Below are 15,380 nucleotides of genomic sequence, written 5' to 3'. Positions count from 1 at the left end.
GTATCTGTTGTGACCACCACGGGCACGAATAACAGTTCTGACACGCCTTGTCATGGACTGGATGAGACGCTGGATAGAGGCCTGGAGAATGTTCTGCCACTCCTCCTGCAAACATGCAACTTGCTCTTGAAGCGTTTGGGGTTGAGGTTGACGTTGACGTAGACGTCGATCAAGTTCATCCCACAGATGCTCAATTGGGTTAAGATCCGGGGAACGGGACGGCCAGGGTAGCACATTTACATTGTTTTCGGCGAGAAAGTCCCTTGTGACACGTGCCGTGTGCGGTCTGGCGTTGTCCTGCTGGAACAACTCCCGCTGAACGTCAATTACAGGTAAGAGGTGTGGCTGCAGGATGGTGTCTCGGTAGCGTACGGCCGTAAGATTTCCCTGAACGTGGACAAGATTTGTACGACCAGTATACGATATTGCTGCCCACATCATCACACTCCCTCCACCAAATCTGTCCACTTGGCGTACGCAGTTAGGGGCATAACGTTCGTGAGCACGTCTGTAAACCCGGTTTCTACTATCACGTCTCTGCAATAGGAATCTGGACTCATCACTGAACCAAATGCGTCGCTAGTTGCGTAGATTCCATGCAGTCACGTTGTTACACCATCGGAGCGATTGGCGCGATGGTGAGGACGCAGCACGATGCCAACATAGGGCCTCCTGGCTCTCAGTCCATGTTCCCTCAGCCTGTTCCGCACTGTCTGACCGGATATCCTCCTCAGTCCCGGTATGCTGGCTGCTGTGCTTTCAGCTGTAGCACAACGGTCACGCAAATGGAGGACCCTTACGTAACGATCTTGGGCTGCTGTAGTGACACGTGGTCGACCTTAACGCCGACGGTCATTTGTTGTTCCAGTATTGTTGTAGCGGTCAGCAAGCCGTGAAATCGTGCTCTGGCTGACGTGTAGACGCCTAGAAATGGAAGATTGGGACTCTCCAGCTTGAAGTCTTCCAATGGCAATATTTCCTGTGACAGTGTCAAGACGTGGCATGTTGAATCGATGCATGTACATCCTCCCATCATAAAGAAACACTTCTGAAGCTGAGCGTCAGAGATTCGGTACATTCCATCCATAGATATACTCAGATATGAATTACACTCAGTGTAAAGACCCTAGAAAGAAGACTCTTTCAGTGTATCTCTACCCAGTAAAGATAAGTAACGATGTCAAACTTAAAATTACCCTTCTTGTCCTAAAGTTGGTGTGACAGGAAACACCACATGTACAGGCACACTCAAATTTAAGTATTTAAGATGTAGAGTCTGGACAGCCTGTATACCATGTTCCACGACGTGTAGTAAACGGTTCGCAATGCGGATTTCGTCTGGACAGCCTGTATACCATGTTCTACGACATGTAGTAAACGGTTCGCCATGCGGATTTCGTCTGGACAGCCTGTATACCATGTTCCAGGACGTGTAGTAAACGGTTCGCCATGCGGATTTCATCTGGACAACCTCTATACCATGTTCCACGACGTTGTAGTAAACGGTTCGCCATGCGGATTTCATCTGGACAGTCTGTATACCAAATTCCACGACGTGTAGTAAACGGTTCGCCATGCGGATTTCATCTGGACAGTCTGTATACCATGTTTCACGACGTCTATTGAACAGTTCGCCATGCGGATTTCGTTTGGGCAGCCTGTAAACCATGTCCCACGACCTGTAGTTAACGGTTCGCAATGCGGATTTCGTCTGGACAGCCTGTATACCAAATTCCACGACGTGTAGTAAACGGTTCGTCATGCGGGTTTCGTCTGGACAGTCTGCATACCATGTTTCACGACGTCTATTGAACAGTTCGCCATGCAGATTTCGTTTGGGCAGCATGTAAACCATGTTCCACGACGTGTAGTAAACGGTTCGCCATGCGGATTTCGTCTGGACAGCCTGTATACCAAATTCCACGACGTGTATGTGAACGGTTCGTCATGCGGATTTCGTCTGGGCAGTCTGCATACCATGTTTCACGACGACTTTTGAACAGTTCGCCATGCGGATTTCGTTTGGCAGCCTGTATACCATGTTCCAAGACATGTAGTGAACGGTTTGCCATGCAGATTTCGTCTCGACAATCTATATACCATGTTCCACGACGTGTAGTGAACGGTTCGTCATGAGGATTTCGTCTGGACAGTCTGTATACCATGTTCCACGACATTTAATGAACGGTTCGTCATAGGGATTTCATCCGGGCAGCCTGTACACCATGTTCCACGCCGTGTAGTGAACGGTTCACCATGCGGATTTCCTTTAATTACAGCATCGGTATAACCTAAACACTGTAGACAACCCAGGGGTATCTTGAATACTCCATAACATACCGGAATATATGTATCTTATATAGACAATACATGGCTATCTTGCGTAGACATAGAGGCACATTCATCTCTGATCTCAAGCTCGAACGACGAAAACTTTATTCCCAGCGTTACTGAAACTGCTCGCATTATTCGTTCAGTATTAGTTTTTAGCCCAGGTACTTTCAAGAAGTGTATGACGTAATTGTTTGTTGATTAAAAAGCTCACTAATCTAGTTTCTGGGAAGTTTTCTTCATCTATTTGGCTCAAGCCCGGCGCAGTTATGTTGCTACTTTTTAAGCACTGACATAAATAGTTAGAGGAAAATCTTAACAGAATTAATTTGACCACAGTCCCTATTTCACGTGTGAATATTTGTCAACTTTGCTAATCTGTTATGCTTCTCCGGTTTTACTCTCTAACTATAGACTTTTATATTGTAAGTATTTTTTATAATATATATCTTAACCCGGATTGTTTACCGAGGAGTGGCGTGAGCGGAGTCTAGAAAGTCAAGTATAATTAAACACTTTTGACTTTTTCTGATTCATTGTTATACATCAGCGTTTGCAAGGAGTTTGAGGTGTTTGTATTTGTGATTTGTCAATTAAACCTTGTGACGTAACTTTGACACCGTAATAATGGTCGTAATAATGTTGGGTATAGGTCGCCGACATTCATTGTAGCACTATTTGGATCACCTAGACTGTTTTGAGAAACGATATATCTTTGGTGAGTCTGGTAACTGTTGAGATCGTCGATAGACCTAAAAAATCCCTTTCTTGCAGTAAAATTGGGCTGAACTGGATAGGTATATAGATACAGCTGAACACCATTCCCCACCTGAAATCAGAAAATGGGTGAGGAAATGCTCACCAGAGAGAAATGAAAATGAAGAGTTTAACTGGTTAGAAATGGGAACAAACATTCTCTTGCCATTCTCCAAAGAAAAGACAACTCTCTCAAATAATGGGTATCGTGAAGGTATGATTACCTCCCCTTACCTGAAAAGACACAAAATTTGATGCTGAGGCATTTTGGTTCGACATGAAATTAATGTGGAACAATTTCAGTACTGTAAATTATCCGTATTTGGATAGTAATAAACCAGATTGTCTTGCGATGTGTCCTGGTTGTTATAGACCTGATGGAAAATGTGATGATTTATATCTTCGTCAGAAGTTTTTGAATCAGATATAAGTGTTTTCATATACTCCTTCAAAATCCTTCGAGCCTTTCACCAATTCGCTGTCCAGCTCATGCAGTTATATATTTGGCAATGTCACACAGTTGTATCTATGACGATGTCATGCAGTTGTATATATGACGATATCACACAGTTGTATCTATGGCGATGTCACACTGTTGTATCTATGACCATGTCATGCAGTTGTATATATGACGATGTCACACAGTTGTATATATAACGATGTCACACAGTTGTATCCATGACGATGTCATACAGCTGTATCCATGACGATGTCACACAGTTGTATATATGACGATGTCATGCAGTTGTATATATGACGATGTCACACAGTTGTATCCATGACGATATCATATAGCTGTATCCATGACGATGTCACACAGTTGTATCCATGACGATGTCACACAGTTGTATCTATGACGATGTCATGCAATTGTATATATGACAATGTCACACAGTTGTATCCATGACGATGTCATGCAATTGTATATATAACGATGTCACACAGTTGTATCTATGACGATGTCATGCAATTGTATATATGACGATGTCACACAGTTATATCTATGACGATGTCATGCAGTTGTATCCATGACGATGTCATACAGTTGTATCCATAGGCGATGTCACACAGTTGTATATATGACGATGTCATACAGCTGTATCTATGACTATGTCACACAGTTGTATCCATGACGATGTCACAGAGTTGGTATCTATGACCATGTCATGCAGTTGTATATATGACGATGTCACACATGTGTATCTATGACGATGTCATGCAATTGTATATATGACGATGTCATACAGTTATATCTATGACGATGTCACACAGTTGTATATATGACGATGTCATGCAATTGTATATATGACGATGTTTCACAGTTATATCTATGACGATGTCATGCAGTTGTATCCATGACGATGTCATACAGTTGTATCCATGACGATGTCACACAGTTGTATCTATGACAATGTCATGCAGTTGTATCTATGACTATGTCACGCCGTTGTATATATGACGATGTCATGCAATTGTATATATGACGATGTCACACAAGTTGTATCCATGACGATATCATATAGCTGTATCCATGACGATGTCACACAGTTGTATCCATGACGATGTCACACAGTTGTATCTATGACCATGTCATGCAATTGTATATATGAACAATGTCACACAGTTGTATCCATGATGATGTCATGCAATTGTAATATATGACGATGTCACACAGTTGTATCTATGACGATGTCATGCAATTGTATATATGACGATGTTACACAGTTATATCTATGACGATGTCATGCAGTTGTATCTATGACCATGTCACAGAGTTGTATCCATGACGATGTCATGCAATTGTATATATGACGATGTCACACAGTTGTATCTATGACGATGTCATGCAATTGTATATATGACGATGTCACACAGTTGTATCTATGACGATGTCATGCAGTTGTATCTATGACGATGTCATGCAGTTGTATGAATGACGATGTCATACAGCTGTATCTATGACGATGTCACACAGTTGTATCCATGACGATGCCATACAGTTGTATCCATGACTATGTCACACAGTTGTATCTTATTGCGCTTCACCCAGTACTGTGGGATGTATAAATATCCATGTGTATCACATTATCACAGAGTTGTATCCATGACGATGTCACACAGTTGTATCCATGACGATGTCACACAGTTGTATCCATGACGATGTCACACAGTTGCCTCCATGACGATGTCACACAGATGTCACACATGTGTATCACATCAACATGTGGCTCTTATGAACAATTACAATCAAACCGCCACTGAGATACCTACATGTATGTTTTTATTCGTTATGAATATTCTTCCTGGACTACTTGTTTACCAATAAGCTTATTCATGAAGCAATGGCCAGTAATTATTATCATACAGTTAATAGTTGTTGACGGAAAATTTAGTTGTGAAAATTCGATATTTTATCTTAATATGTCATCCAACAAGAAACGTATATAGTCGGTGTACAACGAGCATGTGTATTTACAGATTGTCAGTTTGTGGCTCTACCGTACCTTAATACATGATTTCTACCCATCATTTTCTGATTTATCATTTAAAAATTGCAGTAAATTAATATGTTGTTGGTTTTTTTCAAAGAATGGTGGTATATACATTTAAATTCTAAACTGCTTGTAACATTTTGAAGCATATATAGTTCGATCTGGAGATTTACCGAGTGGCGACATAAGCATGTATGAAAGAGGGCCACGGTGGATTGGATAGACATATGTGAACGTCCAAGGGTATGTTTGTTTTACCAAAGGTTATATTTCTCATTTCGTATGCTTGTAAAGGTCAAATGCTCAGTCATAAGTATCTATAATTGACCTTTATAAGACGCCCTGGCCCAGGCAAGGTGTGAAATTCGCAGATAAACGTACTTGTGCGAATGGTGACGGCACAAAGAATGAATATAATCGTCCAATCTATGGTCTCCTGCTAAATGGCATGTTTTTTACCAGAAGCCCAATGACCCTGTGACTCAAAGGCACGGCATTGACAATGTTTTAAAGTCCAGTATACTGAACTTAAAGCTACAGAAAATCTCAAGATTGCGATGGGCGACGTAAAGGCCCTGAGCCGATCAGGTGCCATATCCTCCATCGTATGTACATTTCTTACTGCTCGACCAACAGATGGCGCTACATTCGCTTCGTGTTCTACAGAAAACAACTGTGTGGGTGTGCCTCTGCTTTGATTTAAATTACTCATGTCGCAAGACGCTACAAACTTTCTGGATACAAACTACATCCTGGTTTGTGTGTAATGTAATCCCAGATATTTTAGCACAGATTTATTCTTTGGCCTGGCTTTTGATATTTGTTTCTTTTTGGCTGGGCGTCATTTTCTAATGCTGGATTTGGAGTCCTCTGCCAGGTGTGTTTTGGTTGACATTTTAGTGGAATCTTCCGTGGGTATACACACTGGGCAAATTGGTTAAAAATTCGCATCACTCTTGTCTAGTTGATACATCCATACCTGCGCTTTGTTTGAGAGGCTGTAGGGAAAAACGTCTGGCGCAACTGGACATGTCTACAGTAGTCTCAGTCACATCTGAGTTATATTATTTGGGAAGATAAATAGCCAGAGAGTATTAATCTCAAATAACGATAACTCAGTACCTTAAGGAGACATTTTGCCGACGTGAATAAATTGTTAATTTAGATGTCATCTTCATTAAGTTGAAACTTCCAGATGTCTGCAGATATGTATCTGGCTTTGACAATAGAATATTCAGTGTTATTCGGGATTTCCCTTCGAGCAATTCACTCTATGGCTATGTTTAAAAACATGGACGAAAACCTCGACATGTCTAGACTAAAGTACATCTTCATCGAACTTCAAATGTCAGACATGGCATTGTGTTGTAATTATGCGACCTACCATGTACATGTAACTTTATAAGTTACCAATACTTTATAATACATTATCGATAGAAAGCATGATCGTATTTGGCTTACTATACGTATAATTCGATTTCATGTTATCATATTGCTTACTTATGCCACCCACGAGCGAACTTTGGATGGTGGGAATCTTTGCGCTGGCTCATATGCATGTTATCTCGTCAGGAAGAGAGTTTCATCCAGTAACGGATTTCCCATTTTATTTTTCTTAATTGACACTTTTGGGGAAAATATTAGCTCAGGAGGTTATATGTTGGAGTCAAATGTAACTCATCTTAGTATTTAGCTGAACCGAGTTATTCTGAATGTCTTTCGACGGTAATTTTTAAATGAAATCAAATCATAACCTGATATGTTTAGTTATGGGAGCTGCGTCCCTGGTGTGTCAAGGTTATTCCATCAAACGCCTTCACTCTACGGAGGCGATAGATCCAGGATCAATCCTGGGTCGGGTCACACCTAAGACCTTAAAGGGGAAGTTGTAGCTTCCCTACTTGGCGTTCAGCATTAAGGGCATAGTGCAACGACTGGTTGATCTGTATCAGTATAATGGCTCAGGTGGGGCTGCTTACTTGCCTTCGATAAGTCGTCTCAGTAAAGCAGCACTAGATAAAAAAGCGGTGGAAAATCGGTCGTGCAAACAAGGAGGTACACTACATTGTCATATAACTGAAAATTGTTAAGTACGACGTTGAACCAAGCACTAACTCACTCCTTCACTCTACGTTTCTTAAGGTTTACAATGAGTATGATTTTTTTTGCAAATAAATATGGACAGAATCTCTGGTACTTAATAACTGTGTCTAAATCCGCTTAACTCGGGCCTAGGGTGGTGTATATTCATCGTGTTGAATTAGATCGCCACTTCGGGTATATGAACAGTTGCAATCACAGTGCAGTTGAGATACATAATTTATTATCGACAACTTCTAGCATGGTACGCGGTTTGAGTAGGGATTTCACTAGTCACCTAGAACTTACCTTGCATCTTTCCTACATCACTGAAAAGTGTTGACTGCTCATCTTTGCATGATTCCTTCCTATTTTCGTACTTTATATACTTTCTTAGTTCTTTGGTAGTTTGAGTACGTCGTTAAACCCCAAGCACTCGCTCACTCACTCTGTGGTAGTTTGTGTTGAACGTCGTTTTGGGAATGGGCCTTGCGATTATGAACCATGAACGTCCATCTTGGTTGACGGCTGGTATACGAATGTCTGTTTCCACGCATAGATCCTTTTGATCGCCAGGTATAATGCTTGGCCACCATAAAATGTACACGTCACCTGCCTTCTATTTTGGGAGAGGCCTATATGGTCGAAATGATCTAATATAATTAAAGACGTACAGCACAGAGAGTAAAATCAGAGCAGCGACGATCGTTTGGTGGTTGACAAATGATCACACGTAAGCAATGAAATAGGGCCTCTTGTAAATTTACCTCAGTTATGGTTTTATTGTAATGTTCATGTAAATGCATAAATAATAGCAATTTACATGTCCCACAGCACCATGGCTTAAGTTCAACTTATTAGATCTCACTGGTCTTGAAATACGCAAAATGCTGTGTTGTCACCAGGACACAAGGGATCAGAAGGCGTAAGATATGGTAAAACAGAATGTGTTTTCAGGTGGGAACAAACCCACCTCTCTTTGGCAGGTACGTGGCAGATCTCCTGATTAAAGCATGCTCACGATTCAAACACACCACCCCATTCGCATTCGCTGACAGTCACAACACATCATCACTAACCATCACATCACTAATCATCACATCACTAACCATCGCATCACTAACCATCACATCACTAGCCATCACATCACTAACCATCACATCACTAACCATCACATCACTAACCATCACATCACTAACCATCACATCACTAACCATCACATCACTAACCATCACATCACTAACCGCCTGGACCAGTAAAGATCTCGTGTTTCGTTTCAGTGTTGTTTTTCAGTGACGTAGCACTGTAAATATGTCGGCTTTGGAACAGATCTGTTAGAAGGTGTCAGTGGCGTGATATCACCGAGATATAGTTGAAAGCGAGGTTAAACTAACAAACAAATCAGTAGGCATATTTGTTAAATCTGGTTCCCCATAACTGCTACATAGCTTTCTGCTTCATGCACCAATTCCAGGCGACCAGTTGGTATATCCCCAATTCCTGATTTTCACCACGTCTAGTTTGCTTTGTACATCACATTACCGGGGGTAAGTAATAAAGATCCTCGAATACTCAGACAACATATATGATAATGGTAATTAATGTCAGTCATAATAGCTACAAAGACAATTAACTATAGGAAAAATATATTTTATTTTTTTGCCTTGAAGAAGTGACAGTAACACGTGACAAACATAAGTAGAGTAGTCAGCTGTGGAATGCTTGGTGCTTGATGCTTAATGATTCTTTGCCTTTTGTGTGACCTCAGTGCTTGATGACGTCATTCTTTCTGACCTCAGTGCTTGGTGACCTTGGCATGCATGTGCTTCATCAGAAAGTTGGTGAGGACAGGGGCGGGCTTCTGAAGGCAAGAGCAGAAGAAAAAAAGAAAAGATCAGTTGCAGTTATATTACAAAAGGAAGAGTTGTTATAATCGTAGCCACAGTATTACATACATTTATTTTTTCGACTTTTTAAAGGTCATATGTGACATAAAATTTTTCTCCTTATTTGAATCATTATTATGAAATCATACGGTAACGATATAATTTTCACTTGTATTGTATATTCGAGAATCTAATCCGACATAAATGTTGAAGGTCGTTCTAAATAGCAAACCCATTTCCAAAACACCATAAAACACCAGTCGCAATATGAATATGTTCGAAATGACTCACCAGAAACTTTTGTCCAGAGCAGCTGCTCGGTGGGTTAAAGATTTGTGGGTCCTTGATACCAGGTGAGATGTTGTAATAACCCATGGTCTGTACTGTGGGAACTGAAATAAACACAACCACCATGCAGATATAAACTAATCTAGTCACTGGTTAAGGAAATGTTATCGCAATTGCAAACAGAGACATTGGAGACTGAGCAAATCTCGTCACCGACTGGTTAAGAAACTTATAGTGGACCTGTTATGTTTGTAAAATATTCTTGAGCAGGGTGTCAATCACTAATCAATCAATCAATCAATCAATCAATCAATCAATCAATCAATCAATCAATCAATCAATCTAGCAAGCAGCCCACCAAAAACCAAGCTTGGTTCAAAGGATGATGGGAATACACCGTCAATTAGCTTACTTTTGTTCGGTGTCCCATACAGGACTTCTCCAATTGGTACACATGGGTTTCCTACAGTAGTTGTGACGTATACGGTGGAGTCGGGGCCGGCGGGAACAAGGTAAGCCATAGCATCCAGTGTTGTACTTCCGGCGCCGTACGTGAACTTTCCAGAGGGCATGGCGTTGTCTGGGTAAACAAAGACGTAAAGGTCGTGAACATTGGAGCACTGTTACTTAAGAAAGATAAACCAATGGCTGCATTTTATGTACAACTTACACATTTGTTCATATCTACTTTATAGCTTTCGTGGCCTGTATCACCAAGGAGCATTTAACGTGGGATAAAATTATATTAGGTCATCTGTCAAAACTCATCCAACACACGTGGTTATATTGGGTCATCTGTCAAAACTTATCCAGGACACGTGGTTATATTGGGTCATCTGTCAAAACTTATCCAGGACACGTGGTTATATTGGGTCATCTGTCAAAACTTATCCAACACACGTGGTTATATTGGGTCATCTATCAAAACTTATCCAGGACACGTGGTTATCTTGGGTCATCTGTCAAAACTTATCCAACACACGTGGTTATATTGGGTCATCTATCAAAACTTATCCAGGACACGTGGTTATATTGGGTCATCTGTCAAAACTTATCCAGGACACGTGGCTATATTGGGTCATCTGTCAAGATTCACGTAGGACACACGGTTATATTGGGTCGTCTGTCAGAGCTCAGGTAGGACACGTGGTTATATTAGGTCATCTGTCAAAACTTATCCGGGACACGTGGTTATATTAGGTCATCTGTCAAAACTTATCCAGCATATTTGGCTGTATTAGGTCATTTGTCAGAACTCAGCCAGCACGCTTGGTTGTATAAGGTCATCTGTCAGAGCTCACCCAGCACACTTGGCTGTATTAGGTCATCTGTCAGAACTCACCCAGGACATGTGGTTGTATTAGGTCATTTGTCAGAGCTCGCCCAGGACACGTGGTTGTATTGGGTTATCTGTCAGAACTCAGCCAGGACACGTGGTTGTATGAGTCATCTGTCAGAACTCACCCAGGACACGTGGTTGTATTGGGTCATCTGTTACAACTCAGCCAGGACACGTGGCTGTATTGGGTCATCTGCCAGAACTCAGCCAGGACACGTGGTTGTATGGGTCATCTGTCAGAGCTCAACCTGAGCACGTGGTTGTATGGGTCATCTGTCAGAACTCAGCCAGGACACGTGGTTGTATTGGGTCATCTCTTAGAACTCACACAGGACACGTGGCTGTATTGGGTCATCTGTCAGAACTCAGCCAGGACACGTGGTTGTATGGGTCATCTGTCAGAGCTCAACCTGAGCACGTGGTGTATATTGGGTCATTTGTCAGAGCTCACGTGTGACACGTGGTTGTAGTGGCTCATCTGTCAGAACTCAGCCAGGACACGTGGCTGTATTAGACCCTCTCTTAGAACTTAGCCAGAAGAAGTGGTTGTATTAGTTAGGTCATCTGTCCAACTCGCCTACGGTATATGTTTGTATTGTCATTCGTCAGAACTCACCCTAGAGAAGTGGTTGTATTAGGTCATCCGTCAGAACTCACCCAGGACACGTGGTTGTATGGGTCATCTGTCAGAGGTCATCCTGGGCACGTGGTGTGTATTGGGCCATTTGTCACAGCTCAGCCAGGACACATGGTTCATCTGTCATAACTCACCCAGGAGAAGTGATTGTACTACCTAGGTCATCTGTCAGAACTCACCCTAGAGAAGTGGTTGTACTAGCTAGGTCATCTGTCAGAACTCACCCAAGACACGTGGTTGTATTGGTTCATCTGTCAGAACTCACCCAGGAGAAGTGGTTGTACAGCTAGGTCATCTGTCACAACTCACTCAGGACACGTGGTTGTATTAGTTAGGTCATCTGTCACAACTCACTCAGGAAAAGTGGTTGTACTAGCTGGGTCATCTGTCAGAACCCACTCAGGAGAGGTGGTTGTACTAGATAGGTCATCTGTCACAACTCACCAAAGGGAAGTGGTTGTATTAGTTAGGTCATCTGTCACAACTCACTCAGGAGAAGTGGTTGTACTAGCTAGGTCATCTGTCACAACTCACCAAAGGTAAGTGGTTGTACTAGCTAGGTCATCTGTCACAACTCACCCAGGAGAAGTGGTTGTACTAGCTAGGTCATCTGTCAGAACTCACCCAAGGGAAGTGGTTGTACTAGCTAGGTCATCTGTCACAACTCACCCAAGGGAAGTGGTTGTACTAGCTAGGTCATCTGTCACAACTCACCAAAGGGAAGTGGTTGTACTAGCTAGGTCATCTGTCACAACTCACTCAGGAGAAGTGGTTGTACTAGCTAGGTCATCTGTCACAACTCACCCAAGGGAAGTGGTTGTACTAGATTGGCAGTCTGTCACAACTCACCCAGGAGAAGTGGTTGTACAGCTAGGTCATCTGTCAGAACTCACCCAAGAGAAGTGGTTGTACTAGCTAGGTCATCTGTCACAACTCACCCAGGAGAAGTGGTTGTACTAGCTAGGTCATCTGTCACAACTCACCCAAGGGAAGTGGTTGTACTAGCTAGGTCATCTGTCACAACTCACCCAGGAGAAGTGGTTGTACTAGATAGGCAGTCTGTCACAACTCACCCAGGAGAAGTAGTTGTACTAGCTAGGTCATCTGTCAGAACTCACCCAAGAGAAATGGTTGTACTGGCTAGGTCATCTGTCAGAACTCACCCAAGGGAAGTGGTTGTACTACCTAGGTCATCTGTCAGAACTCACCCAAGGGAAGTGGTTGTACTAGCTAGGTCATTTGTCAGAGCTCACCCAAGACATGTGGTTGTATTGGTTCATCTGTCAGAACTCACCCAGGAGAAGTGGTTGTACTAGATTGGCAGTCTGTCACAACTCACTCAGGACACGTGGTTGTACTAGCTAGGTCATCTGTCACAACTCACCCAAGGGAAGTGGTTGTACTAGCTAGGTCATCTGTCACAACTCACCCAAGAGAAGTGGTTATACTAGCTAGGTCATCTGTCACAACTCACCCAGGAGAAGTGGTTGTACTAGCTAGGTCATCTGTCAGAACTCACCCAAGGGAAGTGGTTGTACTAGCTAGGTCATCTGTCACAACTCACCAAAGAGAAGTGGTCGTACTAGCTAGATCATCTGTCAGAACTCACCCAGGAGAAGTGGTTGTACTAGCTAGGTCATCTGTCACAACTCACCCAAGGGAAGTGGTTGTACTAGCTAGGTCATCTGTCACAAATCACCCAGAAGAAGTGGTTGTACTAGCTAGGTCATCTGTCACAACTCACCCAAGGGAAGTGGTTGTACTAGCTAGGTCATCTGTCAGAACTCACCCAAGGGAAGTGGTTGTACTAGCTAGGTCATCTGTCACAACTCACCAAAGAGAAGTGGTCGTACTAGCTAGGTCATCTGTCAGAACTCACCCAGGAGAAGTGGTTGTATTAGCTAGGTCATCTGTCCAGCTTGCCTACGATATATGTTTGCATTGTCATATGTGAAAACCAGCGTAAGACTCATTGTTATATGAAGCTATTTCAGTACTCACCTGGTACACAGAGTTTCATCATATCGCCCGTCAACTGAGACGTGGTACATTGGGTCCCAATAATTGTGTACATCATTTTCTGTAAGAAATATCAACTTGCTACAGTTACACTTGCCCTGTGTACTGTAAATTTATTTATTTATTTGATTAGTGTTTTACTCCGTACTCGAGAGTATTTCACTTATATGACGGAGGCCAACATTATGAAAGTGCTACAATGTGAATGATATACACATGGAGCCTCACAGTTCACTGACAAATACAACAATTAGGCAAAATGGGTCAAAATATTCTAAAAAGGAAACGTTGGTTAGGGAAAGAAATACATTGATTTTATTTTCTGTCAGTATTCATCCTACTTCAGTATTATGGCCATCAATGTTTTGTTACAAGAGAGATACTCCTTCTGGTACCGCCTTACCTTCTGGTAATCCATAATGACTGTGACGTCTTGGTTTTTGCCGTCAATCACCAGGTATGACGAAGTAGCCATCTTGGTGTTGGTGTAATCGTACGAAATGCTGATATTTCCCTGGCAAAATAGAAAAATTTTATTTATAGCTAATAATAACGTCGTTTGGCAATATTTTAAACACGTATTAAATTTAAAGGGTGAAAGATGAATAAATGACACGCCGGCTCCACATTCTAGAAGAATTCATAACCAAATACAATGTATTTTCTATCCGCAATTTAACTTACATGGAATAATTGCTCAAGAAACCCTTTGACTTCAGAGGATCAGTCCCACCAAGTTAAGTTTTGATTACAAGACACCTGATGGCCTTTCATGATCAAATGTAACGTTCTCAACGTTATTCACAATACAGCCGACGCAGAATAGGGCTGGATGACCTTGACATGACCTGCGGGTTTCAATAAATTTTCAGCGTTAAAAAATTAATTTGGCTTCATAACTAATAATGGTACACAGATAGCAGTTGTGGATATGTATTTTGTCATTAAGGAATAATCTGGGACCCTGATCAGATCAAACATTGGACATCTCTCTTCGTTGGCGCTTTTCAAGGTTAAAGAATAAAACATACATCTGGGTGCAACCGCCCTAGCTCTGTCACACGAAAAAGTCGATGTTATTTATTCTTACTATAGAGGATAGTGTATTCAGTGATGAAGACTGAGCTTACGGTGATAAGATGGGTGGTCCCACTGACCACGGAGCCAGCTATCTCTCCCAGGTAACCCTCCCACTGGTCAGGCGTGCAGCAGAACTTCGTCTGTCCGAGCGCCACGGCCAGGACGGCAGAGAGAAGAAGAAGACGGAACATTGTGACAGGTCAGGGCTGACAGTTGTGTTGGTTGTGGTACCGGAGTGGCGTGGAGTGACGGAGGAGAGAGTGGAGGAGGATTATATGCCGAGTAGGATCCGCCCACACTCGTGAGCCGTAGGTTGTCACCTGAAGATGAGTGAAGATATCAGGAATATATGGAGGACCAACCAGCGTCACCCTGGTCTTTCTGCTCTGTTCATGTGCCTAAAATTCCTCTAGAGCTAAGATAGTGAGAAAATTATTTAATTTTTACTCAATTTCTTTCAAACCGGAGGGGCT

General features: G+C 42.2%; 1 protein-coding gene across 1 annotated transcript; it reads right to left on the bottom strand.

The window, feature by feature from the left end:
- Window positions 1-9,292: 9,292 nt before the first annotated feature.
- LOC135461927 (uncharacterized) lies at window positions 9,293-15,139 on the bottom strand. Its single transcript, XM_064739215.1, has 6 exons — window positions 14,958-15,139; window positions 14,231-14,341; window positions 13,810-13,888; window positions 10,245-10,412; window positions 9,836-9,936; window positions 9,293-9,519 (listed from the first exon to the last, which is right to left on the bottom strand). The coding sequence occupies exons 1-6, from the start codon at window positions 15,096-15,098 to the stop codon at window positions 9,454-9,456; spliced, it is 666 nt and encodes a 221-aa protein (XP_064595285.1). The 5' UTR covers window positions 15,099-15,139; the 3' UTR covers window positions 9,293-9,453.
- Window positions 15,140-15,380: the final 241 nt, after the last annotated feature.

This window comes from Liolophura sinensis, chromosome 1 (genome assembly GCF_032854445.1).
Source record: "Liolophura sinensis isolate JHLJ2023 chromosome 1, CUHK_Ljap_v2, whole genome shotgun sequence".
Lineage (NCBI taxonomy): Eukaryota > Metazoa > Mollusca > Polyplacophora > Chitonida > Chitonidae > Liolophura > Liolophura sinensis.
The sequence above is the reverse complement of the archived record's forward strand: the minus strand, read 5'-3'. Positions and strand labels throughout refer to the sequence as shown.